The sequence below is a fragment of the Cygnus olor genome, chromosome 6 (genome assembly GCF_009769625.2).
Source record: "Cygnus olor isolate bCygOlo1 chromosome 6, bCygOlo1.pri.v2, whole genome shotgun sequence".
NCBI classification, from domain to species: domain Eukaryota; kingdom Metazoa; phylum Chordata; class Aves; order Anseriformes; family Anatidae; genus Cygnus; species Cygnus olor.
The window spans coordinates 22,534,126-22,562,016 of NC_049174.1; the positions used below are offsets into that span (position 1 = coordinate 22,534,126).

The 27,891-nt window shown below is 37.0% G+C and overlaps 1 protein-coding gene across 1 annotated transcript; it reads left to right on the forward strand.

The window, feature by feature from the left end:
* On the forward strand, positions 1 to 27,873 carry IFIH1 (interferon induced with helicase C domain 1). The gene is made up of 16 exons (XM_040561605.1): positions 1 to 1,725; positions 3,635 to 3,791; positions 5,734 to 5,910; positions 9,793 to 9,873; positions 13,272 to 13,492; positions 14,323 to 14,533; positions 17,077 to 17,294; positions 18,934 to 19,050; positions 19,540 to 19,663; positions 19,765 to 19,992; positions 21,638 to 21,894; positions 23,373 to 23,522; positions 24,416 to 24,577; positions 25,056 to 25,246; positions 26,755 to 26,848; positions 26,955 to 27,873. The coding sequence occupies exons 1-16, from the start codon at positions 1,282 to 1,284 to the stop codon at positions 27,135 to 27,137; spliced, it is 3,015 nt and encodes a 1,004-aa protein (XP_040417539.1). The 5' UTR covers positions 1 to 1,281; the 3' UTR covers positions 27,138 to 27,873.
* Positions 27,874 to 27,891: the final 18 nt, after the last annotated feature.

Genomic DNA, 27,891 nt, shown 5'->3' on the forward strand with positions numbered 1-27,891 from the left:
AAGAGAAGGCTCAGAGGAGACCTCATTGTACTTTACAATTACCTTAAAGGAGGCTGTGGCAAGGTGGGGATCGGGCTCTTCTCCCATGCACCAAGTGATGAGGGGAAATGACCTCAAGTTGCGCCAGGGAGGTTTTATGTCAGATATTAGGAGAAATTTCTTTACTGAAAAGGTTGTGCGGCATTGGAACAGGCTGCCCAGGGAAGTGGTTGAGTCACCATCCCTGGAGGTATTCAAGAAACATGTAGATGTAGAATTTAGTAGCATGGTTTAGTGGTGGACTTTAGTACTAGGCTAAAGGTTGGACTTGATGATCTTAGAGGTCTTTTCCAACCTGAATCTCTGGAACACGTCTAACTGAACATGTTCTGCAGTATCACTGGATACTTGAGAGAGCATCAAAATCAATGTGAAGTAATTACAGGCACCATTTTGCTTTGAATCAGACCTATAGGGCAAAGATTCCCAAAGTCTGGAATACCTATTGCTTATACCAATATATAAGTAAATAAATAATAATCAGTGAAAAGATACCCCAAACCTCTAATTTTGCCTGGTTGGGGGCACTGGCAGAATTTAGATCAGAAATTAAATGCCTTCATTTGAGTAGGATACAGTTCACAGCAACAAATTACTACTGGGTGGGACACGAGAAGCAGGCAGCCAAACGTGTTCTGCTGGGCTGCACCCATAGTGCCTGCAGGAGCTCATCCAGTTCTGGTGTTTAGGTTTTAGGTTCAGCCTGAAAGACTAAGACCCAGAGACAGAATAAGATCAGATACATGGGTTTTGTAATGTGAAGTGTCATTTACAAGCTTAAGGAGATATAATCGGGTCTGAAGTGTGCAGAGGGACTAATCCTGCGAGTGAAGGCAGACCACTCCAACCACCTGGGGTCCCCACCTCCTCAGCGTCTAGTTCCTCCACACTAGTAGTGTGAGCCTGGAAAGGCACAGCTGCACAAATCATTGGCACCCCAGAGAGCAGCACTAGAAACCCCCGTCTGGAAAGCGAAAGTTCTGCCTTTAAACCCACGGTGCCCGTTCAAAGTTTCCTTCCAAGCCTTTGGGAGCGACACTTCCCCGTGCCCGTCCCTCCAGGGGCTGGACAGCCGCACTCGGCAGCCGCCCGCAAACGAAACCGAAAGGGCTCGAAAGTAGCCGGCTTACGGGGCGGCGACCTGCGGGCGGGCTGCCGGTGGACCCCGGCTGCGGCGCTCCCCGGCCGCCCCTGCAGTATCCCCCGACCCCGGCCCCGGCCCCGGGCACCGCCAGCGCGACCATGTCGGCGGAGTGCCGAGACGAGTGCTTCCTCTACATGATCTCCTGCTTCAGGCCGCGGCTGAAGCAGTGCATCCGGGTGCTGCCGGTGCTGGACTGGCTGCCCTCGCTGAGCCGGGAGGAGAAGGAGAAGGTGCGGGTGGCGGCGGAACAGCGGGGCGAGGTGGAGGGGGCCGAGGAACTGCTGCGCGCTGTGGAGCGCGGCCCCCGTGGCCAAGGTTGGTTCCCCGAGTTCCTGCAGGCGCTGGAGAGAGGTGGCTGTGACCTGGCTGCCCGCTACGTGAACCCCAGCCAGCTGCCCTCACCCACCGAGGAGGCTGACCACGACCTCTGCGTGCACTTGGTGCAGCTGCTCCACGCCACCCTGGTGGATAGGATGCAGACCAGGCAGGTGGCCGAGAAGTGCCTGCAGATGGACATTTTCCAGGAGGAGGACCTGGAACGGGTAAGTGGCCCATCCTCTCAGGCTGGGCACCAGGCAGTCCCACAGACACTGGTCACCCCCAGGAGCTGTGGGGCACCACAGCAAGAAGTGGCCTTGTGCGAGTGCAGAAAGCCAAAGGGTGATACCCAAACCTGGGGGAAAAGACAGGTGGTGCTCCAGGTAAACTGTTGAACACTTACAGGTTGGCTAGCACATGGGATGCCAGCTAACAACCAGGGGCAGACAGTAAATACCTTGAGCAGAGATTTAGAATAGATCAGTATGTAAGTGGAAGTAGTCTGGCCAACTTTACTGTGACTTATCATTTTGACAGATACCAGGCTCAGAAGATCAGTAAGTGTCTTTTGGCCCATGAACCATACCAGAAAGTTGTGCTGGCCTATAAAGTTCTAGAGAACATTTGAAGTAAAACAAGACCTCCCCTCACCTTTATTTTCTGCCTTAGGTTCACTAAGGAATATCACAGCCAACAGCAGACTATGAAGCTGAGCAGAAATACCAGTCTGACAAGAAAGAGCAAGTGAAGGGTAATGGCTTTGACGAAAACATTTGCCAGTGTTTTCTCCATTGGGCCAAGAATGGCTTGCCTGGACTAGTGTGAAACTTACTTGGAACCAAAAAAGAAAAAAAGTAGATATCCTGAAACAGTATTAGAAGAAGAAATATATATATATATATTTGGCACAGGAATAAGACAAAAGATCACAAACTAATGGTGGAATTACGTCATACTTGCACCCTAAATTTTGCATCAACTGTTTAGGTACTTTAATGCTCACGTCAGTTAAATGAGAGTCATGTATATAATTTCATCTGATTGGTGACTGTCGGGGAGCAGCAAGGGCTAGCTGCACCCCAAGAGCTGGGGAGCCAAGCATGGTAATGCAGCAGGCAGAGACAGGAATCTTTTAGGAGGCTATTGTCTCCATTCCTTAATGGGTGCACATGTTCCGTGGTCATCTTTATGCTGCTTGTATTTCTGCTTAAGTCGTTACCCTTCAGACCCTTGCCAGTTTCAGCTCTGACAGGGCCTAGGCTTTCTTAATGAATGACATCCCAGGATGGTCCTGCTATATTCCTCTTTGTTTAACTCTTCCCTCCTCCCACTGCCCACACGCCTTCTTTTTGTATTCAGCCTCAGTCAGGGGGCTTTCACCCTGTTTGGCCAAACTTGAGCCAGCTGCTATGCCTACCCATTTTCTCGCATATCAGGATGGATGATTCTTGAGCCTTGAGGAAATTGCCCTTGAAGACTGAACGCCTGTCTCAAGCAGCAGTACTTTTGAAACAATGCTTTTCTTTCTTGTGAACACCTGCCCACTTTTGCTTATGACAGCCTTGGAACACTTTTCTATAGCTTCTTTGAGGGCAGTAGTCACTTTCAACAGGCTATTGTATCTTGTATTATTTTATTGCACTGTATTATTGTATCGTATTTTTAAGTGAGAATTGAGAACTTGAAGCCAGTGTTTAAGAAGGGAAATGTTCCATTCTAAATATGAGGTCATGCCATAGATGAAGTGTGAGCTCTGGTATGCTGTAGGGCATTACTTCTCCTTAAGCAAGGATGGTTAGTTCCTAAACCAATGTGAACACCAATTATTGTTCCATAATAAAAACGATTATATAATGGTTATTATTATAATCATTTCCAGTACCACCAGTCTCTCAAATCTCAGATCTCTTGTTTTATACATACTACCAGAAGCTATATGATGTTGGACACAAATGCAGTAAATCTCTGCTGGTGAGTAAAATTATTGTCAGGCCCACCATATATTTTTGTTTCTATGTTTTAGTGATGACAGGGAAATACTTTTGTACATATACTATTCCTGCTAACTTCCCTAAACTGTTTCAAAATTCTGTCTCAAGGTGTTTTTTTTTAATTTTATTTTATTTTCACCAGATCAATGCTGTTACTGACACTCGTGGGAACAGAGATGGTGCAAGGGAGCTGTTGAGTAGAATAGTGCAGAAAAAGGATTGGTTCTCTCCTTTTTTGGTTGCTCTGCGTCAAACACAACATGAAGACCTTGCAGATGATTTAAGCGGAAATACAGGAGGTAATCATCTTATTTCACCATAATAATGTTGGTTGTTTTTTTTTTTAACATCTCTTTTTGAGTTGTTACTTTGGAAACAATGCAGGGTTCCAGCCATATTGATTTCACTGTTATACTGAGACAAATGCTTTCAGTTGTCTGAGGATTTCAGAATGAAGTTATTTAACAGCTAACCTGATAGATTCTTAAACACTAGAAATCCTTATTAAGCAATATCAAACTTACAACAGTATGACCAAAATTGTAATTAAATTGAATACTTACCTTTTGTAACCCATTGGTTTTCAATGTGATATTTGTATAATCATTCATAATAAATAGTCAGAAGATTATTTTGAACAAATAAAACAAGATTTTTCCAGATTTCTCCTTCACCACAAAGATTAATGTTTCTTTTATGGCATGGTTTACAAATACATTTGGTATTTTAAAGTAGACTTCAGTATATCTCCTTGGGGATAACACATTGATAGGTCTCAAGATATATTGCATAACATTTACTGTAAGTAATAGAGTAAACTAGTAAACATTATTTACAGAAATGAAAGTAAAAGAGGTATAGGTTTTTAGTTACCACTTTTTATTCCTGTACAGCAATTATGATATTGTAAAATTATCACCCTACATGCTAAAATATGGAAAAAAGGAGGAGACCCCAACCCCCAATTTTATATTGCAGTCAGCATAGGTTTTATAAGATATTTGAGAATAAAGTTTTTAACAGGTTTCGCATTTAACAGCTTCAGCCTTCTTGCTTGAGGAGCTCACCAGAACTATATCGCTGTGGTTTTAGTTTCTGCGTGTGGGACTATGCGTTAAAGATTGGGATGAGAGGCATGAAGGTGCCTCTTCCAGTTGAGGACAGGAATCAACCTTTGCCATACACTGATAAGCGGCTACCATATTTGAGCATGCAGTTCAAAGGTGGATGAATGTTTCAGTTTGCAGGCTAGAGCCTGAAGATGGTTCTGGGTGAGTCAGATGGTGGGAATAGATCAGCAACTACTGTGGTCCTAAGTTTCATTTTCTGTTACACGTTTGTCAGGCTTAAATTCTTGTCTTCATTACTTTGCTACCAGGTAAAAAAGTAATAAATGCATAGCACATGCACTAATTACTAAAAGGAGGGCTACAAGATGGTGAAGGGTCTAAAGGGCAAGACATATGAGGAGCGGCTGAGGTCCGTTGGTTTGTTCAGCCCAGAGCAGAGCAGGCTGAGGGGAGGCCTCATGGTGGCCTGCAGCTCCCTCACGAGGGTAGCGGGAGTGGAGGGGCAGGCGCTGAGCTTTGCTCTCTGGGGACAGTGACAGGACCTGAGGGAATGACATGGAGCTGGGACGGGGTGGGTCAGGCTGGGTATTAGGGAAATGTTCTTCACCCAGAGGGTTGTTGGACACTGGGACAGGCTCCCCAGGGCAGTGGTCACAGCACCAAGCCTGCCAGAGTTCAAGAAGCATTTGGACAACGCTCTCAGACACATGGTCTGATTTTTGGGTGGTCCTGTGTAGAGCTAAGAGTTGGACTCAATGATCCTTGTGAGTCCCTTCCAACTCAGAATATTCTGTGATTCTATGAAGTCAAAGAGAAATCATTTCTGTGTTTGGAATAAGACAAAGAAATGTAAGGCAGGAAGACATTTGGGGAAAGTTCTCTCAGGTTTTCTGTTTTATGGGAAGGTTTTGAAGTCTTGTTTTAAGGTACATCCATTTGTGACCTTACAAAACTTATGGAATTCAGAAGAGATTTGTGACCAACAACTTCATTAATTAATATTTATGAAAACATCAAAATTCTAAACTACTGTTTGTCAAGACCGTATGTCATGCTGGTGTGCTGATGTGACAAGCACGATGAATACAGACTAGTTCTTTGTTTTCTGTGCTACACAGTAAAAGAATATGTTTTTTATAGTGCCATGTTATTTCTTTTTTTTACTTTATAGGAAAAGAGAATAAAGAAAACGGGGTGAAGAACAGTACAAACAAAGAAACAGAAGCTGCAAGCCAACCAGGACATACTGTAGTGGAGGACTTGAAACAGCAAGAAAATCTGGATAGTGGTTCTGTCAGTGAAAATGGTGTATTGGAAACATCTGTTGAAAAGAATTCTGTAGTTTTGGGTACGTCCACTAATTGGTATTTTGTTCTGGTACCAGTTCAACTTTAGTATCTTCCTATCAGTTAACTGCAGTACCAACTTAGGGGATAGATCTTTAAATTTACTCAATTCACTTCAAAGGAGTTGCTCTCAAACAAGAATGTTGTCATATTTGAACTAATTAATCTGAAAGGTATGAAAAAGCTTCACCTAAAGTAACTACACCAAGCTAGTTCAGAAACCTATTTGCTAGCACAGTGCAGAACGGCTTAGAAGGACATTGCCAAGAAATTGTTGTGGCGTGTTGTTCATATGGATCCACTTTTTAAAATGTGCCTATGGAGTTGATCATGAGCAATAGCAACTACCAGCAGCAGTTCCCAGATATAGCCAGGAGCTGATGATTCAAACATATGCTGTATGATTAAGGAACCATTTGTATCTGTTACAAGTTCAGATGCAGCTCAAACAATAGTTACAATTGAGATAAATCCTGCCTGAAATGATTTTAGTGGGCTTACTCAGCCAAAGGAGTAAGACAACTAAGGTTGCTCTTTTTTTCATCAAACGTGAATATGTCAAGAAAAATTTGGCTCTGAAAACTGCGGCCTTTCAGTGTGTAACAGTAGTAGCTTATTTTTCATTTAACGTGATCTTAACAGCATATTACAATGATTTATAGCGATTAGTGGATTATTGACTGCAGCAGAAATATCAGCTTGGTTTTCCTGCATTAGAACATAATTTTGCCTTATAAAACAGAGGTGCCAAATATTTAATGATGATTCAGAATGGATCCGACTGAGTTATCCTTACTCTTAGCTAGGGTCGTTTCAGGGCGAGTTAGGCTCTTAATTGTAGCCTTACTCTGGACAGGTTTTCACTGCTGTTAGCCTGATCTTGCCTGACTATTTTTAGACCAGGCAGGTAAAAGTACAACTGGACCCCAGATTCTACTTCCATGTAGGCTAGGAACCCAGCTAATTTGCACTTTGATATGTCAGGTGTTGTTAGTTTTGCAGTACACTCCCACCATTCCTCCATATATTGAGGACAAATTTCAAGGAGGAAGAATCGTTTTTGAATCACTTGATATTCCTGCATTTTGCATTGGATCTAAAGTCTCCCCTGACCCTTTTATTGCAGTAGATAAAACAGAGTGAGTCAGGGAGAAGGTAAGAGAGCCTGTGGTGGTTTTACCTTGCTGGGCAGCTAAACTCTACTACAACCACTCTCACTCCTTCTCCTCAGATGAAGAGGAGGAGAAGAAAGTATGTTGGAAAGAAGGTCCATCCCAGCCAGACCAAGTACAGAGCCATAGGGTCATAAAGGTAGAGTAGAAATAAACAATTTAGCCTGAGAGAAAACTAGAAAGAAAACTGCCTGTACAAAAACACAGATAAGAAACTGCATGCACAAAATACAACACAAAAGCACTAAGTTTGCAAGGTCAGAATTGGAGCACTTGAATTAAGGTTTCTCTTACCTGTATAGAAAACACTTTAAATAAATGGCAGCTGTGTTTTTCAAGATCTGTTTAATAAAATGAAGTAGATTGGAACGAATAATTATATTGTGGGAAAAATACAGATTGAAAAGAAGCCAATGTGCTTTGTTTCCATCCTTATCATTATGCGCAAAGCCATGATTTCAAGAGTGGTTTGCCCCCTGTTGGTTCCAGTTCACAATGAACGTTCCATGAAAATCTGACTTGTGGTTACTATAAGGTGATAACCACTTGATTGATTTTTTTTAAGTGGAAGTTTCAGTAATATCTTACAAAGTGTGCCCCTTAATGCTTCAAAGTGGAAAAACCGACAATTAATTTGAAAGTAGGACCAGTTTTACTAACTTGTTTATATTTTGGTACTTCATTGATATTTTCCACTGTTTGAAACTTTTTCTGTGACAACATAGCACATGACAGGAAAGAAGGACTTTTTAAAAAAATTAATATTGCACATTTCTATGTTCTTCATTGCATTCCATTGTCTTTGTACTTGTTAGTGCAAAGTGACAAAGTGACAGTGACAGCTGTTAGAATATCAGCCCTTTTATCTTCATTGTTTTGGAAAGGGGTTACTTTTTTTTTTCTTTTAAAATAATTCAAGAAGATTATTACAATCAAAAAAGGAGAATATTATGCTATTCAACTTTAATTTGGAAGATGGATATTCTACATTTCATTTTACCACTTATGTTTTCTGTTACGAGATGATTTTGTAATGCATGCTGCAGATTGTAACTCAGATAACTGAGTATAAAATACTTTGTGAATACATATTCTCTGTTACATATACATCTTCCAGTAGGTCATTTTTGAAGGGAGACCATAATTCCGTCTTTTCTTTCCTAATCACATGGATTACTAGAAAGTGAAGATGAGCAATAGCAATGTCATTTTCAGAAACTGAATTCTTACTAAAGCTACTTAATATTTTGTCAGAGGTCTTTGAACATGGTTTATAACTGGTGATGTTTTCTTCTATTTTCAGGGCAATACTGTCTTTTATGTGATATTAAATACATGCTATTATATAATAATAGTAGGGAGTATTTATTTAAATCAGGCTCCTGCTGTGGATATGTATTTTTTTTAAGTGCCTTTATTTTGATTACGTTGATTTCTGGGAAACTAGACTTTTAATTTATGTGCTTAAAGTGTGGTGGAGATTCATAGTTGAATTAGATTCTGAAGTTTGTTAGCAATAAAAGAAGAAAACTGAGGACAGCAAGACAGATGTTTGCCTCACCTTTCATGGTTATGTCAGGTAAACTGAAAAATAAGACAACCAGATACTGGACTCCTAAGGTGGCTAAGGTAGCTTCATTTCAGTCGTGGATTTTATGCTTGTTTCATTAAATAGCTGTTTAGTTTCACTTAGTCATTCACCTTTCAAGGAGACCAAAGCTTGCATAAAAGGGATGTCAAAGCTTCGCATTTTTACTGAATGCAGACTAGGTGAAACTTCTACCTCACTTACCAAGGTTTTGTAATGTATTTTAGGAGTAATGATCTAAGACTTTCCATTTAGTTCTAATCTCTTACAGCATCTGTTTTGCTGTACCAATTATTTGTTGGGGACAATAAGTAAAATAGATATGGAAAAACTGAAAAAAATTTGATAGAATGCAAGTTCTATGAGCTAATTAAGTGTAGGTCACTGTTGTTATTCTCACTGTTTTCTTATGGACACTGTGAGCTCAGTTGCAGAGTGCTGCAGGCAAGCTGACAAACAGTGCGGGATGAGTCTGTTTGCAGAAGATTTTGTCTGGAAGAACTCTGTGTATCTCTTCAAATGTTAAAATTACCGAGTTTTGGAAAATCTATATAAATTACACTTGTGACTGAAAAATAAATAAATAAATAAATAAATAAATATCAGTGCAATATATTGATTGCCCAGCAGAGGGGGATCTTAACATTAGAATATCTACAGGATACTTGCCAGCTTTCTGTACCAGTGTCCAAGTTTTCTATTGGGTGTAACAGAATTGTCGGTCTCTGCTTTTACTTGCAATCAGTTTGGAAGATTTACTGTGTGTCCAGTTGTCCAACATGTTTTTCTTTCTTTTTTTCTCTTCATTCCCTTCTGAAAAGGAACATAGGAGTAGAGGTGATCGTGCATGTGGTCCTGTGTGGACCCTTACTTCCAAGCAAACAGAAAATAGATGCCTGACTACACTAAATTATGAACCCCATTGCCTTACCTCTGCTGTATTTTGAATTTTTATCTCTCACTCCATCTTTTCTTCCATAGGAAAGGAAATTATTCTTCAGCCATCCCTGCCAGACATTTGTCTAGCCCATTTTGACAACTAAGGGAGAGAGTAAATAATACACTAGCTATTTATATTTGTATAGCAAGAGTACTATACTACATTTGTTTCTGTTTTCACTTAGAATCAGATGCCGCTACAGAAGATAGAAGTGTCAGTAACATGAATGAAAACCTGGGACAGAGCAGTACAACCAGTGATTCAGGTATGTTTCCCTTCTCTTATTTAGTAACTGCAAAATAAACTCTGGAGGGTAAGCCCTCTATGACTAGGCTAAATCAAAAATCAATGGAAAACATTTACTGTGAACTCCAGCAACAGTATTTATGTACCAAACTTCCTCTTATTTTGTTGGTAAACAGATGCCATTTTTATGGGTCTGGACTTAACACCAAGCCCCAAAGGAGCTGATTTACTGGGATCCTCTGAATAGGTCTCGAAACATTGCCATCATACAAATGGTCAGTGATGCAGAATACAATCACACAGACTGGAATGAACTTCTGGAAGTCATCCAGTGAAGTTATCTGTACAGATACTCATAACACTGCCACATGTATGTGCTTCTTTTGCTCTAACGATGAAGCTAAATTGTGTCTGGCTCCTGTACTGGGAGGTAAGAGGAATTGAATTGGACAGGTTTTAGAGGCATCAAAAGTTGAGGAGAAACATTTCCTGGGTACTTGCAGAACCATAATGAGGATCTACTTTGGACCGGAATAATTTAATAGCACTGTTTGTAAAAGTAACCTAATCAATGGAGATTAATATCTGAAGACCTTTGCAAATCTCACATTTAAGAATACTTGCAAGTTCTAAATGAGGTATAGCATTAAACTAAATATTAGATTGTGTTTAGATAACACTTTTCAGACAGATGTGAACTTGCTATGTATAAACTCTGAAACCAATTAAACACCGCTGTTGTAAAAGACATCCCAATTTTATTTATTTATTTTTTAACCTCAGGCAGAACAAATTTGCATCTATCTTCTGTGGTGAACAGTTAATGTTTGCCCTACACTGAATTCAAGAATCAGTTGACTTCTAGAAACTAGCCTGTATATAGTTTGTTCTGTGCCTATATCTTGTGCAAGGGCAAAGAAAAGTCTGGGTTACCTTACAAGCCAGCTCTGCCTAAAGAAACTAGTATTAGGTCAGTAAAGTCATTGCAGTTGTTATATGTCATAAGCCTACAAAGTGTTTACTGAAAATGCTTTAAAATAGTTTCAACCTCTTTTAATACTAAAAATCATGTATTTTACAAGTACACAGAAGATTCAGGATATCTCAAATCTAAATTGCTACCCCTCAAATCTAAATTGCTACCCTACAGATAGGATTTTATTCTATGAGGAATATACTTTTATTTTATTCTCTGAGGAATATACTTTGCACTTCTGCATCAGCTGAGGTGACTCATCAGTCACACTGGATTTTTTCCTCACTGTGTCACATGAAATGTCAGGGCACAGAAACTTCTCCATTTTGTGAGCAGACACACTATATCCGTTGGCCAGGCTGATACAGGCTACTGGTGTGTGGTAGCACATATATAAATATATGGCCTGAGCCTTTAAGATTCCTGAAAAATCTCACATTTAGTTGAGCATTGGCTATGTCCAGTAGTCCAGCAGAAAAAAATAAATCACTACAGTTATGTGAAGAATGCAGAACAGATTTTTTTTACTTGTTATTTATTACATGTTCTGTTTACACTTGAGCTTTAAAAACAGTTGAAAAGTTTTTAAAAATATTCATGCTTAAACTCAGAGCAAATATGAGAAAAATAGTGGAGATACAGATGGACTTGGTGATATTTTTGGACTTTATAATTTGAATTTTTGCAGTAAGGCTGTTGTATGAGATGTCTGGGTAGATCTTAATGCACTGATAGAAGTTTGATTTTAAAACAAAGAATCCTGTGGATTTAGTTGCCCTTTTCAATGCAAGGATCACTTTACATTTAAGAAAAATGTTGGAATTAGGATAATAGAAGAACAATTATAATGTTTCTTTTAGCACAGAGCAGCAGTTTATGAGCCTTGTATGAAGGCAGACAACCTCCCTGTGCATGTTTTACTGTGCATGATGAAAATTCTTTAATGGAATCATATCCTTTGAAAAGATTCCTGTATTAACCTTTATCTTACCAGGAGCCGAGGAAGCTAGGAGAGAGCTAAGTTAAATATTTTTTAGGCATGGATGGTTAGTTGAGGATGTTAAGATACTGAAATTTAACTAAACAGATGGGTGATAAAGTGCTAGTTTCAATATGATTGAACTATTGGATTTAGTCAACCAGAAAGCAAACAGTGTTCTTCCTCAAAAGAGAGTAGTAGAAGTCAGATAAGTAACAGCAAGTACTCTCTGGTGTAAATTTCACTGTGTTCCAGATAGTACTGCACTCACGCTAAAAGGCAAAACAAGCAAAAAACACTTAGGAATGGTATTCGGGTGTTTCCATCAGCAGTATTTTATCAAGCTTCATTACTTTTTGTTAGTTTAATTTTATTTAATGGAATAAGGTTTACTAGAAAAAATACACTTATTTTGCGTATGATGTATCAGTGATAATAAAAGCCCCATGATTCTTCATTTAATATCATCAGGAAATAAACTAGAGGGTTTTTTTCCCCATTTTTAGTCTGGTAGGATTTCTGCCTCTTATTCACTGACAACAGTACAAGTTCAGGATAATTAATAGTTCAGGATAAATAAACATATCTATAGAAAAAAAAAAGCGCAGAACTCCACTAAAGTAAATACTTCTTACATTCATATAGATAATTTCTGACTTCCTAAATATGTATAAACTCAGAGAGCTGATATGCTTTTCTCACTGCCTGAAATTGTGACATCCCTTTTAACTTCTGAATGTTGTTTGTTTTATCTGTGAGGAATAGATATGAACTCTTTGCCATTGCATTTTATATGATAGATGGAAGGTTTTGGCCTTTAGGTGGCAAATGCACATGGCCTTTTAGTGAACAGCTCAGATTGCATTGTGTATGAGTCAGTCTGGAGGCAGTGCAATCTGCATTGAATAGGTGGTAACATTCTGCAGCTAGCTTTGTCTTGTACGGTCAATTGAATTTTCTTATCTATTTGATCTTTATACTTTATAACTCCCTTCATCTATTTTTAAGTAGTCCCTATCTCTTTTTCTTTTTCTATCTCAATCTTTTTCTTTTTTTTCTTCCTCTGGGAAGTATTTAAAAAGGTAGCTCACATGCAAGCAAATAAATCTCAGTACCGATGAAAGAGAGCATCACATAAGATTGGCTAGATTACGCATACAACAGTTCTGAACACAACTTTTGTTGTTTTCAGTGCTACTGAATTGTATCATTTGAATTCATACATAATAATAATCATATTAACATAGATGAATGAAGACATATTGTGGCTTATTCCACCTACCCTGTTAGGCAACTGGATATAAGCACAGGTCCACAGAACAGCATTTCCTATGCTAATGCGCCATGTTTCTCTTTATTCAGAAGATGTATCTCATAATAAATTTATGTTTTCCATTTGTCACTTGTTCGATATTCTGATAAATGATTCCTGTTTGATATTTATATTTCTTTGCACCCTTAGATGAAGATGAAATGGAGAGCAGAGCTTCACCTGAACCAGATCTGATCCTGAGAGATTACCAGATGGAAGTTGCAAAGCCAGCACTGAATGGGGAGAATATTATAATATGTCTCCCTACAGGCAGTGGTAAAACCAGAGTGGCTGTTTACATTACCAAAGATCACTTGGATAAGAAAAAAAGAGCATCAGAGCCTGGAAAAGTTATAGTACTCGTTAATAAGGTATGTTGGTACATTTAAAAAAAAATAGTATTTTGCAAACCTCATGCACTGTTAGTAAAGAACTTGTAAAATGAATGTAAATACATTTCTCAGCTTCTCCAGATGTACCTATGTTTAAAGGCACACAGCTCTAGACTGTCATCTCCATTATAATGCTTAAAACATGAGTGATTTTAATTTAATGCAGCACATGTGAGAATTTGCATGTAGCCAAATAACTACGTTATTGGAAAAAGTGTTATTTCTTGTTAGGATTAATAAAAATGACATAACATTTAAAAAGTATATTTTTCACATTCTGTGTTTGGATCTGGTAATGAAGGCCACCTAAGGAGTCTCAAACTAGTTAGGTAATGTTCCGTCAGATTTTCTGATAAGAACTGCAATTTTTACAGTTAAATTCAGAGCATATAATCTAAACTAAAGTTTTTCTATTGTAATATTAAAGTGTGTAAATACATTTAAGAATTGTATTGAAAGATTAAAGGATATCCATATGAGAATAAAATTGTTAGTATGCTATGAGCTTAGTCAAAGAGCCAGAGCATTCATTGTTTGTTCTTTCTAAGACACAGTTAAGCCAATGTTCTTGGGGCAAAAAGTTTTTCTTAGGAACAGTTGCAAGAGAGGGATTGCTTTGTGGATTTTGTGTTTGCTTTTCCTTTTTTTTTTAAGTCCTATTGTGTAGTGAATAAGGGTTTGTTTACTTTTTAAAAAAAAGTATGTTTTGCACAGAGTGTATATTCACCTAACAACATCTCTGGCAAATAGGTATGTATTTATAATCCTATGTATGTTCCGGTGTAAATTATTTGGAAACTTTTTTTCAGGTACCATTAGTGGAACAGCATTTACGAAAAGAGTTTAATCCATTCCTGAAACGTTGGTATCAGGTTATTGGTTTAAGTGGTGATTCTCAGCTGAAAATCTCATTTCCTGAAGTTGTCAGAAGATATGATGTAATCATCAGTACAGCACAGATTCTTGAGAATTCACTGTTAAATGCAACTGAAGAAGATGAAGAAGGTGTCCACTTATCAGGCAAGATTTTCATTCTGAAATTTTTACAGAAGGTCAAAAGTTCTGGAAAACTGCAGATTAAAAATGTGCCAAACTCAGGAGTTAATGTAGTTCATCTGACTGTTTTTATAAATGCAAGCTGTACTCTGAGAGTCAAAACCACATCTTAATGTGCTTGCAATTTTTTGAAGCCAAGTTAGACTTTTGCAGTTCACTTGTTGTGCATCCCATTTTATGTAGCTCAAGCACGACCTTGTGCGAATACAGCTATACTGATTTCAGCTTCCAAGCTCAGTAGAACATTGAATTATATCACGTAGAAGCCATGAATAGAAGTAGAAAAAATATTAAAAACTCAAATGCAGTAAGTAGTTTAAGAAATACAATGAAGCATGGGATAGAAGTCAATCTGTTATAAAAGTTGTATTCTTTAAAATTTTACCATTTTTCTAACATATGGAGTTAGGATTGCTTCTAACTACGTACAGATAGGCAGCCATAATGGTCTTCTACAACAGATAAAGGAAGTTGAAGAGCACAAAAAGTAGAAGATGAGATGAGTGAAATTGTTTGCCCAGAAGTCTAAAGTGGGAGATACTATTGGGAGATCAGAAAAGAAATTGTATTATCTGCCAGGGATGGAACAAAACATGACTTCAGCTCCAGGATTTGGGCTGCAGTGATCCTCCTCTGTGAAAGTTGACTTCTCCCTCTAACTGCATGCAGTCAACTCTATTCTAGATGGGACAGGATGTAGCTGAGGGGAGAGCTACAATGTTCAAAATAAGGGAATTAAGGTAAAAGAAGAATTTGTCTGAGTGTTACAGAGACAACAGGGAAACATGGTGTCTGTCAGTGCCTAGTGCTAATTGGAGTAGTTGCTTGATCCAAACCAACTCCTACAAAGCCACTTGAGTATCCCAGTATTATAACCCCTCCTTCAGAATATCTTTTCGTTATCTTAGGTAGAGTACTAGAGATTTTGTTGTATTTATGTCCTTTACACCTCCCCTAAGTCAGTAAACCTTCCCAAATCTGAATCATTTGGGAATGCCATATAGAGGTGCCTAAACACTTCTGCTGGAACTCCTGACCTAATTAGAATTGGGCTGGGTCCCAAGCTTGTGTCATGAGGTTTCACACCTTGCAAAGTTTCATTCATAGGGAGTTATAATACATATGATCTATATATATATAATGTAGAAATATTAGAAATAAATAGAAAATTAGGTTTGAAACCGCACAACTCCAGTCCAAAGTAGCTTCCTAGACCACTTGTGTGAAAACAGTCACATTTCCCCAGTGACGTGGAGCAATAGTTTGCTTTTTTAGTGGTACTCTGGTTTAGCATCTGAATAAAATTTCGCTTGTTCACTTTCCATCTTTCTTCAGCTGACCTGAAAATATATTACATAATATTTTCTCCAGCAGAAGGGCCCATTCAGACTATTCTAACTCTCTGTTAGTTTCCCACTTTTGCTGCTGGTTGACACAAAAATCATTTGTAGTGATGCAGCAATGTGAGCTCACTTATGTGTAAACAAGGCCATTAAAATTGCCTGATTAAACATTAAATTAAAAAAAGAGTTTAACCCAAATTATTTCAGTGATCTGCTTTACAGTCATTGCCACAGTTTTGTAGGGAATTCAACATAGAGAGTTACTGGCTAGTTAGGGGAAGGGTGGGAGTTCCATAAACCAGTTTTGCTGCTAGAGAAACAGAGTTCATGAGTCTTTGAAATAAGAACCTTAAAATATATTTCAATATCTGCATATGTAAACAGGTAGATGACATGTTCTCTGTGTTTGTGCAAGATTTAAAACAAAGAAAAAAAATTATTTTCTTTATCGTATAGTGCTCTACCTGTTGCATATAAATAGGATCTAACTAAAAAGCACAAAATCATAGTCTGAATCTTCATCAGTTTCCTCAGCTACAAAAGCGAGATGATCAGTAGTTCCCTCTCCATATGTTTGTTTTTTCCAATGACACATCCATAGAGTAATGTAAGTCTTTTATTTGGGCAGGAATAGGGGGAAAATCTCTGTGTTGCTATAAAATTGAAGCATATTTTGATCAGCACAGGACTTTCTAGAATGTCTGAAAGGCTTCTAATATGTAACGTATGTTCACATAGACAAATGATACGTAGTTTGTCAGTGCATTTACGGATATGTTTATAAAAGATAGCATAGTGTAGAACTATAATACGTTCCTACCAGTGGTTATTATCTGCTATGCTGGTTATTAAAAATACGTGTGTGAAATTCTTTATACCATCAGATTGTTTTTGCAAAAACAGAAAAGCTTTCTACATGATATGAAAAGTAAAACTACTTGACATGTCAGGAGTACAGCAAAAATTCCAAAGTTCATTAAATATATACAGCTCCCATCCACCCTTTCCTCCAGTTCTGTAAATTTTCTAATGCATTAGGACTCTAACTAACTGAATCTTTTCAGCACTGTGCTTACCTGTACGAAGATTTATTCACACAATTCTACCTTTGAAAGAAAATTAATCATAATTAATCATAATTATTCTTTTTTTTTTTTTTTTAAGATTTTTCACTCATCATTATTGATGAGTGTCATCACACTCAAAAGGAAGGCGTCTACAACAACATAATGCGACGCTACGTAAAAGAGAAGATGAAGAACAGAAAACTGGCGAAAGAAAACAAACCATTGATTCCACAGCCTCAGATTCTGGGACTTACAGCCTCACCTGGAGTAGGAGGTGCAAATTCCAACCCAAAAGCTGAAGAACATATTCTAAAAGTAAATAGCCCTTATATTTGCAAATCACCAAAGGAATAGTGTCTTGTTAAAGTAAATCGTTGTAGTGTTAGGCTTCAATTATATCATCTGATTTTTTTTTTCTTTTGTATATGGAAATTCAGCTCAGAGCCATTCAGCAAATTGTCCCACTACCAATTAATGGACATTAACATTGGTGTACAAATAAAGGTCGCTTACATAAATAGGGAAGTAAAAGATTGCCTCACTTGAAAACAAAAGAATCTCAAGATCAAAGACAAGAAATCCAGAAAATAGTGATTTTTTTTAATTAATAAAAATCTTCTCTTTACATTGCTGGATTAGAATTTACTGTGTATTTTAAGTCCTAGAGAGATCACAGTATTTTATGTCTGTATTTCTAGAGCAACTAAGCTGGGCTTCTATGTGGATCCAGGAAAGTGAAAAATGAAGTTGAATATTTAAACAATGTACCTGTTAGATATAAGTAGCAAGCAAATGTGCTTACAGCAGTTAGTTACTGATTGAGAAGGGAGTAGTACGTGTGGTGGCATATATGCCTGACTGGAGATAATTGGTTAAATTCTGTATTTAAAACGTCTGTGACTGTAAAGAAACTATTTTACTTAAAATTCAATGGATTTACATTAGTGATACAAAAGGAGAATTTAACACAGGACTGCAGTGAAACCTTCTATTTAGTAAGATTCGCACAAGAATAGCGGACACTTCTTGAGCAGGGAGGTTGGACTAGGTGATCTCCAGAGGTCCCGTCCAACCTCAACCATTCTGTGATTTTGTGACAAACAGAATGTGAAATGAATATGTGAGGCCTACAAGAAGTTGTTATGCTCTATTGAAGTAGATACAATTATGAGGTATTTTGAGACAAAAACTTCCTAGCAGTGGAAAAAGCAGAGAATTCCTTTTCATTATCTGTGAAATCTTAATGATAAGATGGTGGTTCTTCTATGTGAAGAAATGTAATCCAAATACACAAGCTCAAATAGATAACTACTGTTGCAGACATCATAAAGGTTGCTCGCCAGACTTCTTTTTTTTTTTTTTCATCTGCTCATAAAAAATTTAAAGTTTCCCCTTATTACTTCATACTCACTGACAGAAATGTGCATATTATCTTCTCAGGAGAGATCAAAAGCAGAAAAGTCCATTTCAGTTGTGCAGTTAGTATTGAAATTTTCTCCATCTATTTCTCTTCCAAGAAAGATCATTTCAAATTATTTTCTACTCTTGCGACAAGCTTTTACTTTCAGAATTACTCAGTAACATATATTTTCTTCTATTTAATTTCACCATTCTTTTTATTTATTTGTTTTGTGCTCCAAAATTGTCTCTTCCAAAATATTGATGGTATATTTTCCTTTTCAAAGTACCTATTTTGCACCCCAATCTGCCAGCCTCATTTCATGTGCAAGAGTCACTTCTGGCCTAAAAAGTAACTTGCATAGCTTCTCTCAAACACTTTTCAAAGAATTGGTCCTTCATACTTATACTGTCTGCATGCCATTTTTGTGGGAAGAAAATACACAAAATTATGTAAAAAAAAATATCTGAAGGAGAAAGTATGTTGCATTAATTCAGTTTTTATGTCAAATAAGTCATTAAACATTAAAATAAATAACCCCTGATTTTCTTACAGATCTGTGCCAATCTTGATGCACGTAGAATCATGACTGTTGAAGAACATGCCTCCCAACTGAAAAATCAGGTGAAGGAACCATTTAAGAAGACTGTGATTGCAGATGACCAAAGAAGGGTATGTTTTGTCAAACAAATCGGTATTAAAGTTTAATTTCCATTTGAAAGAATGTTGTATGGTGTCAAGAACTTTTGGTTAATGCTGTTTTGCTATAGGTTTACTGTGATCCATAGTGCTAATCTGAATCTGCTGCCTTCCTCTGGATGGAAAAGTGTCAGTAAAGTTAAATGAAACTAAATTTTTACATATCTGCATTTACTGCATTTATATTTTTCAGATATCTGGTCAAAAGACCTTCTGAACCATGTTTCTATTGGGGTGACATAATATATACTAAAAAAATGTTATAATCACAGTTTAATTTTTATAATGTTCTGAGCTATTGATTTTCATAACTGTTAATACTCTTAGCAACCTTACTTGGCTTTGAATTTGAAGTTCTAGGTTTTAAGAAGTTACTCAGTGTAGTATTAGCCAGAAGAGTTCAGTCCAATGTTTTTTTTGCTAGAAGATGCTTACTTACTTTAGTAATCCATTTCTTTCTAGGATCCATTCAGAGAAAGAATTATTGAGATCATGACAGATATTCAAAACTATTGCAAGCTCTATCCAAAATCTGAGTTTGGATCTCAGCCATATGAACAGTGGGTGATTAGAGAAGAGAAAAAAGGTAACTGCATAGGGAAAATATCTTGACTTTGAATTTGTCTGTTTCTTGTTTTGTTTTGTTTCATACACAGACATGTTTTTGTATGTTTTGTTGACTTTTAGCTGCAAAAGAAGAAAAACGCAAGGAACGTGTCTGTGCAGAACACTTGAAGAAATATAATGATGCTCTGCAAATTAATGACACCATCCGAATGGTTGATGCATACAATCACCTAAATAACTTTTATAAGGAGGAAAAAAGCAAGAAAACAGTAGGAAGTGATGATGATGATGAACCAGCAGTATCAAAACAGGATGAAACAGATGAATTTCTAATAGATTTATTTCATGGTAAGCTTGAAATACATGCTGATTTTTAATATTTAAAATCCATAGAACCTAATAGTATAATTTACATGGGCTCATTAATTATTACTTTGTAGAGATTGCTGTGTTGTTTATTATGACAGTGGCTGGGTGTCTCAGTTCATAAAGTACAGAGTGCGTTAAACAACGTCACAGTGTGATCATGTCCCAACATGCAGTAGATGTTCTTTGGTTTTGGCCTAAGGACACTTCCTTTTTTCTGATACTAAGTAAAAATTGTTCTCTGCTGTTCTCCAATGAAGTGACCCTGAGGACATTCTGACAGACAGACAGAATGTATATTCCATTAGATACTCCTGAGGGACCAAAAGTTGAGCAAATGGAACACCAAAGTAATGTGCAATGTCCCTTTTTTAACCAGACCTCTCTACCAGCATTTGACTGCATACTAAGAGATGGGAGTGATGATCCTGAGTAAGTTCCAGGTAAAGAGCAGCTACTGGGAGAATTAAACAGTGGGTTAAATTGCAGACACCAAAAGTAGTTGCCTTTTTTTCTGGTCATTCGCCTTGGAACTAGGATTAATGCAGTACTTCACACAATAATATTTTCTGCCTCTTTTTTCCCCTTGCTGCCTTCACAATGAGAAAGAGTTAGACAGGTTGGCTCCTGGGTGGTGCAAAACAAAACGGGATTCATACTGTAGTAAAATCTACCTTCATGAACTACAAATTTAGAATGCCACCATTAAGAAATTTGGGAAATGTTAAAAAAAAACTTTTAGACAAATAGATTAGATTAGGTAATGTCATTGTGTTTTTTACTGACCATCCATACTTGTCTTTGTGCCCACTACCTTAGAATTTCAGCGTTGAGCTGCTGCTGAGAACAAAAAAGTTAAACTAATTAAAAATTAAACTCAGTTTTCTAGAGTGCTTTCATTTCCACATGTAAATAAAGTTCAGAGAAACTGATAATGAAAAGGAAATTATACTCAAATCTGTTCCAGTTTTACCACTGATAGTGCCAGGAGTAGTAGAAGGAAATCTATCGAATTTGTTTCCAACTTTTAAGACTGGAGTTTTTCTTTGGGAGGTAAAGTTACTGCAGCTCTTAGTGTAGGTCTAAATACATGAGAAAACTGTAAATGTTTGTCACATATATCTACTTTGTAGATATATGTAGCTTTATACAAGTATGTAGCTTTATATGTGTGATTACATTCTAAAATATGAATAAGACTGTAGTCAGAAAGCCACTGCAAATGAGGTGTACTAGTTCTGGATAAATTGACTACCACTGCACTGGACAAGGTGGATTATTCACACGATAACCTGCACAGGAAGATGATATTAAAGTGATTGTAATATCTTAACAGACAAGCTTCCCCCATCCCTTTCTTAAAGTGTTAGTGTTGTCTTTTTTGTGATCATCTGTCCATGACATAATTTTTTAAATATTGAAAATTTAAATTAAAAAAAAAAAAGTGTGAGAAATACTTCCTGGTCAGTGGTGCCTGTGTAAGAGAGTCATTCATTGAACCTTTCAACCTCTATATAGAAAGCTGCTCTTTGCTTTTGTTTGTTTGTTTGTTTTTCTGTTTTTTTTTTTCCTAGAGCTTTTGTTTCACATAGTACTGTTTTTTAACTTACATCTGCTATTTTTAAAGCAAAAAAGAAACATCTAAAAGAGTTGGCTAGAAATCCAGAATATGAAAATGAGAAGCTGATAAAGTTGCGAAACACTTTAATGGAGGAGTTCACAAAGACTAAAGAACCTAGAGGAATTATTTTCACAAAGACTCGGCAAAGTGCTTTTGCTCTATTCCAGTGGATTACGGATAACCCAAAATTTGAAGAAGTGGGGATTAAGGCTCATTATCTTATTGGAGCTGGACACAACAGTGAAACTAAACCCATGACTCAGGTACAGAACTATGCAATATGGTGTTAAAATCTTGTACTTATTTTGAGAAAACAGTTTGTTTTAGTACTAGAACAAAAGACTGAAGTTTGGAGCCCAGAGTTCTGCTTTCAAATCTGCCAGCATCTTACAATCATAAACTGTAGCTTAGGTGAATAACAGTATTTTAATTTTATTTCCACAAGATGCAACTTTTATTGGTGGTTGTATTCTATGACAGCAAGAGTAACAGGAAACGGTTTCCTAGAGGAGTATATAGTCAAAAAGGGACACAAGTTGTAGTGGGATATAGGAAGAAAAAAAGTGAACAAAGTGGCAGTAGGAAAGTATGATAGTTAAATAAGGTCATACGTATTAAGACAACATTGATTCAAATTATAGTTTACTGGACAAATTGAAAGATAAACTGAATTACAGTGCTAAGGATGACTGTCTTTTCCTGATATCATCATTTAATCAATTTATTCCAGTTTATATGCATGCTTCACACTGACACAGTCATTGAAAGAGAATTTGCCAAAACACACAATGAAAATTCCATGGTTGATAACTCAAGAATCCATCTCATATCAATGTGTTCACCTCATACACAACATCTCTCTGACAATTTATTTATACATTCAAATTTAATATTTTCAAAATAAAGTGCTTCAGTATACTAAATACTCTGTTTTGCTTTTTACATCCCGTAAAGTTGCCACTTCAGCATTTAAACAATAGTGGTGTTACTTATTGCTGGGCAGAGTCTATTTACTGCAGTTCCTTTCAGTTTCAAAAAAATGTATAGGAATTGTTCTCTACAAAGTAAGCTTGTTTTCTGAAAAAAAAAAAATGTTCTTTAATCACTGTACCATATTGCACAAACAAAGCAATAGCCTCTATATTTTGAAACTGAATACAGTATATAGGAAGCTTCTGTCCCTCTGCTAAAGCTTGTTTGAAATGTCCAGCTAATTCAAAATTCTGTGTTTTGGATGCTTTATTGTTTATGTACATCATCTCTGTGTTTTTTGGTGCTCTGCAGATGAACAAAATACATTTTTTTTGAGGAAATTTAAGTACTTGGGAACTTGACTTGGAAGTACTGAAGGCTATACTTAAAGATGAAAATACTGAAGTAGTAGATACCCAGAATGTCTGCGTAACTACTTAAATAACTTTATAGAGCAAAGAATTGTATTATCAAAACTCCTAGTGTCTATGAAATGGAATTATCAGCTAAAAAGGTCCAAGTTCAGTTACATTTGAAAGATTGGTGTCTGCTCCCGCCTCCCTCACAAATGTGTGAACGCATAGTGTATTCAGAAGGAACTCCTTGTTTGTGATCTTGAAAGGTGTTAAATGCAGTGGTTGAAATGACTGAAGTTTGGCATTCCACTCTGGAATAATTGGGTTATAATTCCTTGATTCTCTTCATTACAAGAAACGTCTGTCAGACACTAATACTAAAAGTTAATATACCGATATTTTTAAATTTACAGAATGAGCAAAGGGAAGTCATTGATAAATTCCGAGGTGGAAGTGTAAATTTACTTATTGCTACTACTGTAGCTGAAGAAGGCCTGGACATCAAAGAGTGTAACATCGTTATTCGCTATGGCCTTGTCACCAATGAAATTGCTATGTTGCAGGTAAGAGTTTACTGCATACCTAACTTATTTATTAAAGTGCTTTCTGTTTAGAGTATGCAAACAGTGAATCATATTCCTGGGCCTTGGTAATACTTTTTGAATATTTGCAGACTAAAAGAGAAAATGTTATTGCAACAAAGTTCATTTCCAGGTACCAGCCTCCTGCTATATGAATTGCATGTTATATAAAATTTGCATCCATGTGGTGCAGTGTGAAATCCATTTAAAGTTCTACACAACCAGAAAGCTGTCTTATGCCTGGTATAGAAAAGGTATTCTCGTATGATCAGAGGCCTGGTTGAAATTGACTTTCTGTCCTTGTGTAATGGGCGGAATATGGACTTTTATCTTACTTCCAACCTCCCCACACATTTTTCCAGCCTATGATCAACCAGCAATATATTTATCACTTTACAAACACTAGACAATGCACACATTCCCTAAAGGAAAAAGACAAAAAAGTATACAACTCTCCAGTTTCTATAATAAATGCAATATGTAAATATAAAGACATTTGTACTCTTGACAGCTAAAAAAAATATAACTGCATATCATAATACCAGTTTGTCCATGTTATCAGTTAATTTGTAAGCACATTTGAGATTTTTAAATGCATGCTTATTTTTTGGTGACAAAATAAAGTTTCTGCTTCACAAAATGTTGTGCTAATCACAAATCTCCTGAATATTATCTCACAGGTATCTTTAATGTTAATGCAGAAAGAGAATGTTTTTAATACTGATTCTTTATCTGCCTAAGTGAAAAAAATTGCTCTGTGGGGTCCCTCTGCAGTAAGACTTGTACATGTCTTCCGTTACAAAAATAGGAACAAGTGTTGCATGGTGTTATAGGGAACTTTACGCTGCTTATGTTATATTCTTTGCAAATTGTAGGCCCGTGGTCGAGCTCGAGCTGATGAGAGCACCTATGCACTTGTGGCTTCGAGTGGCTCAGGAGCTGTTGAACGTGAAGATGTAAATATTTTCCGTGAGAAAATGATGTATAAGGCCATTCAGCGTGTCCAGAGGATGCCGCAGGAAGAATATTTAAATAAGGTATCTACTGCAGCTCTACACTTTCCATTTGAAGAAGGCTGATGCATACTGTAAGGAGTACTTTCTACTTGAAATCTACTTAAGGGAGGAAAATACAAAATAATATTATCTAATATGGCCTTGCATCCTTCTGCCAATATTTGTTTTATAATCTATGTTTCTGGGCCTTTGGAGAAGTCTGGTTTTCTGTAGGTAGGCGGAGAAACACACAAGTTGGGAAAATTGACTAAAATTTTATTAGTGAACTTAGTAAAATAAAGAGAAAGGTAATTGCTTTTTCGCAGTATCTTTTTTTCTTTTAGAAGTCACACCTTATTAGGCAGAAAGGTTATTTTTTTTATGAAAGTATAATTTTAAGCTTTCAGAATAAGTTTTATTTGTAAGGCTCTGGAATTTATGGAAATAAATGTTGAGATTTATTAGTCTGCTACAGTCGTTCCACTAGAATATTACAGTGCTCTAATTGTTATGTTTCTAGATTGAGAGCTTCCAGTTGCAAAGTATAATGGAAAAACAAATGAAGGCAAAAAGAGATCAGCGTAAGACATATAAGAAAAACCCTTCACTAATAACATTCCTATGCAAGAATTGCCATAAGCTGATATGTTCAGGAGAAGATATACAAGTTATTGAAAACATGCATCATGTCAGTGTGAAAAAAGATTTCCAGTAAGTGTTTATGAACTACTTTGTCCTTTTCAAGCAGAAACAGATTTTCTTTTCAGCAGGGCTTGTAACCTTATAGGCCCAGTGAGTAAAAAAAATAAATAAAAAAGAAATATTTTTCCAATATTTTCAATTCATAAATTCTCTTGAGTTTACAGTTAATGAATTTGAAGGAAATGTTGGTTCTTCCCTTATTTCAAGGTGACTAGGGTGTGAAACTTCAGAAAAAGATATAATTCCTGTGGTAATATTAACTAGGTCACTTGTTATATAACATGGTGTGTATTCCACAGAGAAACAACAACCCAAGCTGAATACCAGTTACCCAGTGCAGAGTCTCACATTTACACTGTTACACTAGTAACAGACCCTGGATAAAAGTATGAGCCATGACCAGTGACTCATAAACAACTTATTAACCACTACCTGTGCATTGACAACTCTACCTGCGGAGAATGTCCATACTGGTCACACGCTTCCTTTATTTCTCCCAGTGTTCTTGCTCTTTCTTATCTTCATTGCAAGAGATACCATGCCATCTAGTTTGTTAAACATTTACCTCTGTTAAACTGTGTTTAACTTTTTAGTGCTGAAAGAGGTGACTTTCTTTTCCCACTCATAATAGAAATTAAGAGGCCAAGAAAATGTTTTAATTCACCTTCAATTTACTACAGTAACTTTGTAATTGGTATTGTACATTGCAAATCAGTCATGCTTTGTTATGCATGTACATGCAAATCAGTCTGCTGCAGTCATGTGGCAGACACCATCCTACCAAGTTACTGCCCTCCAAAGTTCACTGGTATAGTTTGTAAAGTTAATGAAGAAGTTTTGAAGAGTTAATGAGAAATTAATACTCATATGTTGAAAAAATGAAAATTTAGCTGCAGACCTAAACATTAGACTGCTTCTACTGTGAAATTGTCTCATCAACATAATGCTATCAGTCAAAGTACAGTTATCATTGAAACTATAAGGTAATAATTATTATAACCTCTCAGCACAGGCTGATATAATGATAGTAACCCACAAAATCAAGCACTCCCTAAATTAAATGATATAAGAATGTGTATATATTCTGCATCTCTGGAGAGTCAGGATGAAATGATGCTGTGAAGGGGTAAAGTTGGACTATAGGGAGTAAAAAGAAAACCTCTAACTTTCAGATATCATCTTTGACAGCTCAATGGCACTTCAGAAAAACAAAAACAAAAACCAAAAAAAACCTATCCCATACTGTAACTCTATAACTGAAAGCCTGCTGCTGCTAATGAGGGAGGATGCACCTCCTAAAATGTTACAAAAGAAAACATGGAGTATAGTGACATGTCAACATTACTTAGGAGCATGAAATAGGACCTTGCATTTTCTCTGGCTCCTGAATGTGCACAACAGAGAGGTTACTGCCTTCTAGGTTTCATATCTGATTTCAGCAATAGTAGTCACTGTGCATTTAAGGCTATTTGTAGCCAATAACCAATGTATTCTGACTCACACTTTCTGTTTTTCAGACATCTTTACCATACAAGAGAAAATAAGACACTGCAAGATAAACATGCTGATTACCGGACAAATGTGGAAATTATATGTAAAGATTGCGGACAAGTGAGGAATGACTTCTTTTCATACTTCTTTGTTGCTGGTGTCTGTCTTTACTTTTGTCTAATGATATTGTCTGTTTTTCTGAAACGTGATTTCCTTATACTTGCAGGCTTGGGGAAATATGATGGTTCACCGAGGTCTTGACCTGCCTTGTCTAAAGATTAGAAATTTTGTGGTTGTTTTTGAAGACAAGAAAACAACAAAGGAAATTTTTAAGAAATGGGTAGAACTGCCCATCAGGTTCCCCAGTTTTGACTATGCAGCTCATTGTCCTTCAAGTGATGAAGACTGAGGACTCAGAATGAAAATAAATGTGTTTTTCGTCTCTTCTCTGACTGCTGATTATAGAGAGTGTTATAGAGAGTGCTGCATCCTAAACACAGTGAAAGCTCCAGAGCATGAAGACACTGCCTTGAAGAGGAGAAGACCCAAGGGAGGAGAAGGACAAAGTCACGTGGCAGCTGTATGCACTCAGATTTGCAGTGGCACTCCAAGACAAATAAGACCAAATACATTGCAGTGATGTGTATCCATGGAACAAATTCCCCTCTCAGTATAGTCCAATGTGGGGTGGCAACACTGTCAAAAGTGTGTTTGGTGACCTGTCTTTAAGCACAGAACATAAGACAGTCATCCTGACACTTGCTGTGGTGACTGTTTTCTGTTTTGCTTTCTGCTACAACCCTTATGAAGATAAAGTGTCTTAAAAAAGAAACCACGTAAAGAGAACAGATTACATGAGTGTAATTTTTGAGTCATTGTAGCTTCTGTGTTTTCATGACAGAGTCCTTTCTCTCTTACCTTTAGCTGTAAGCTCAGGCATTTTTACAGACTAAGTTTCCATTAAAAGAAATTTCAAAAAAATCAAGCCCTTAAGTTGACTTTAAATTGATTATCTTAATGTCCAAGAAGGACAATGACAATTGACTTTCTGTGTGTTAGCTTCATAGGATTGTTAAACTGGCTATAGCCATTGAGGTACGTATTTTTTTTCAATAAATGAGTGTAATAAATAACTTTTACCAACTTTGGTACTGTTTATTCTC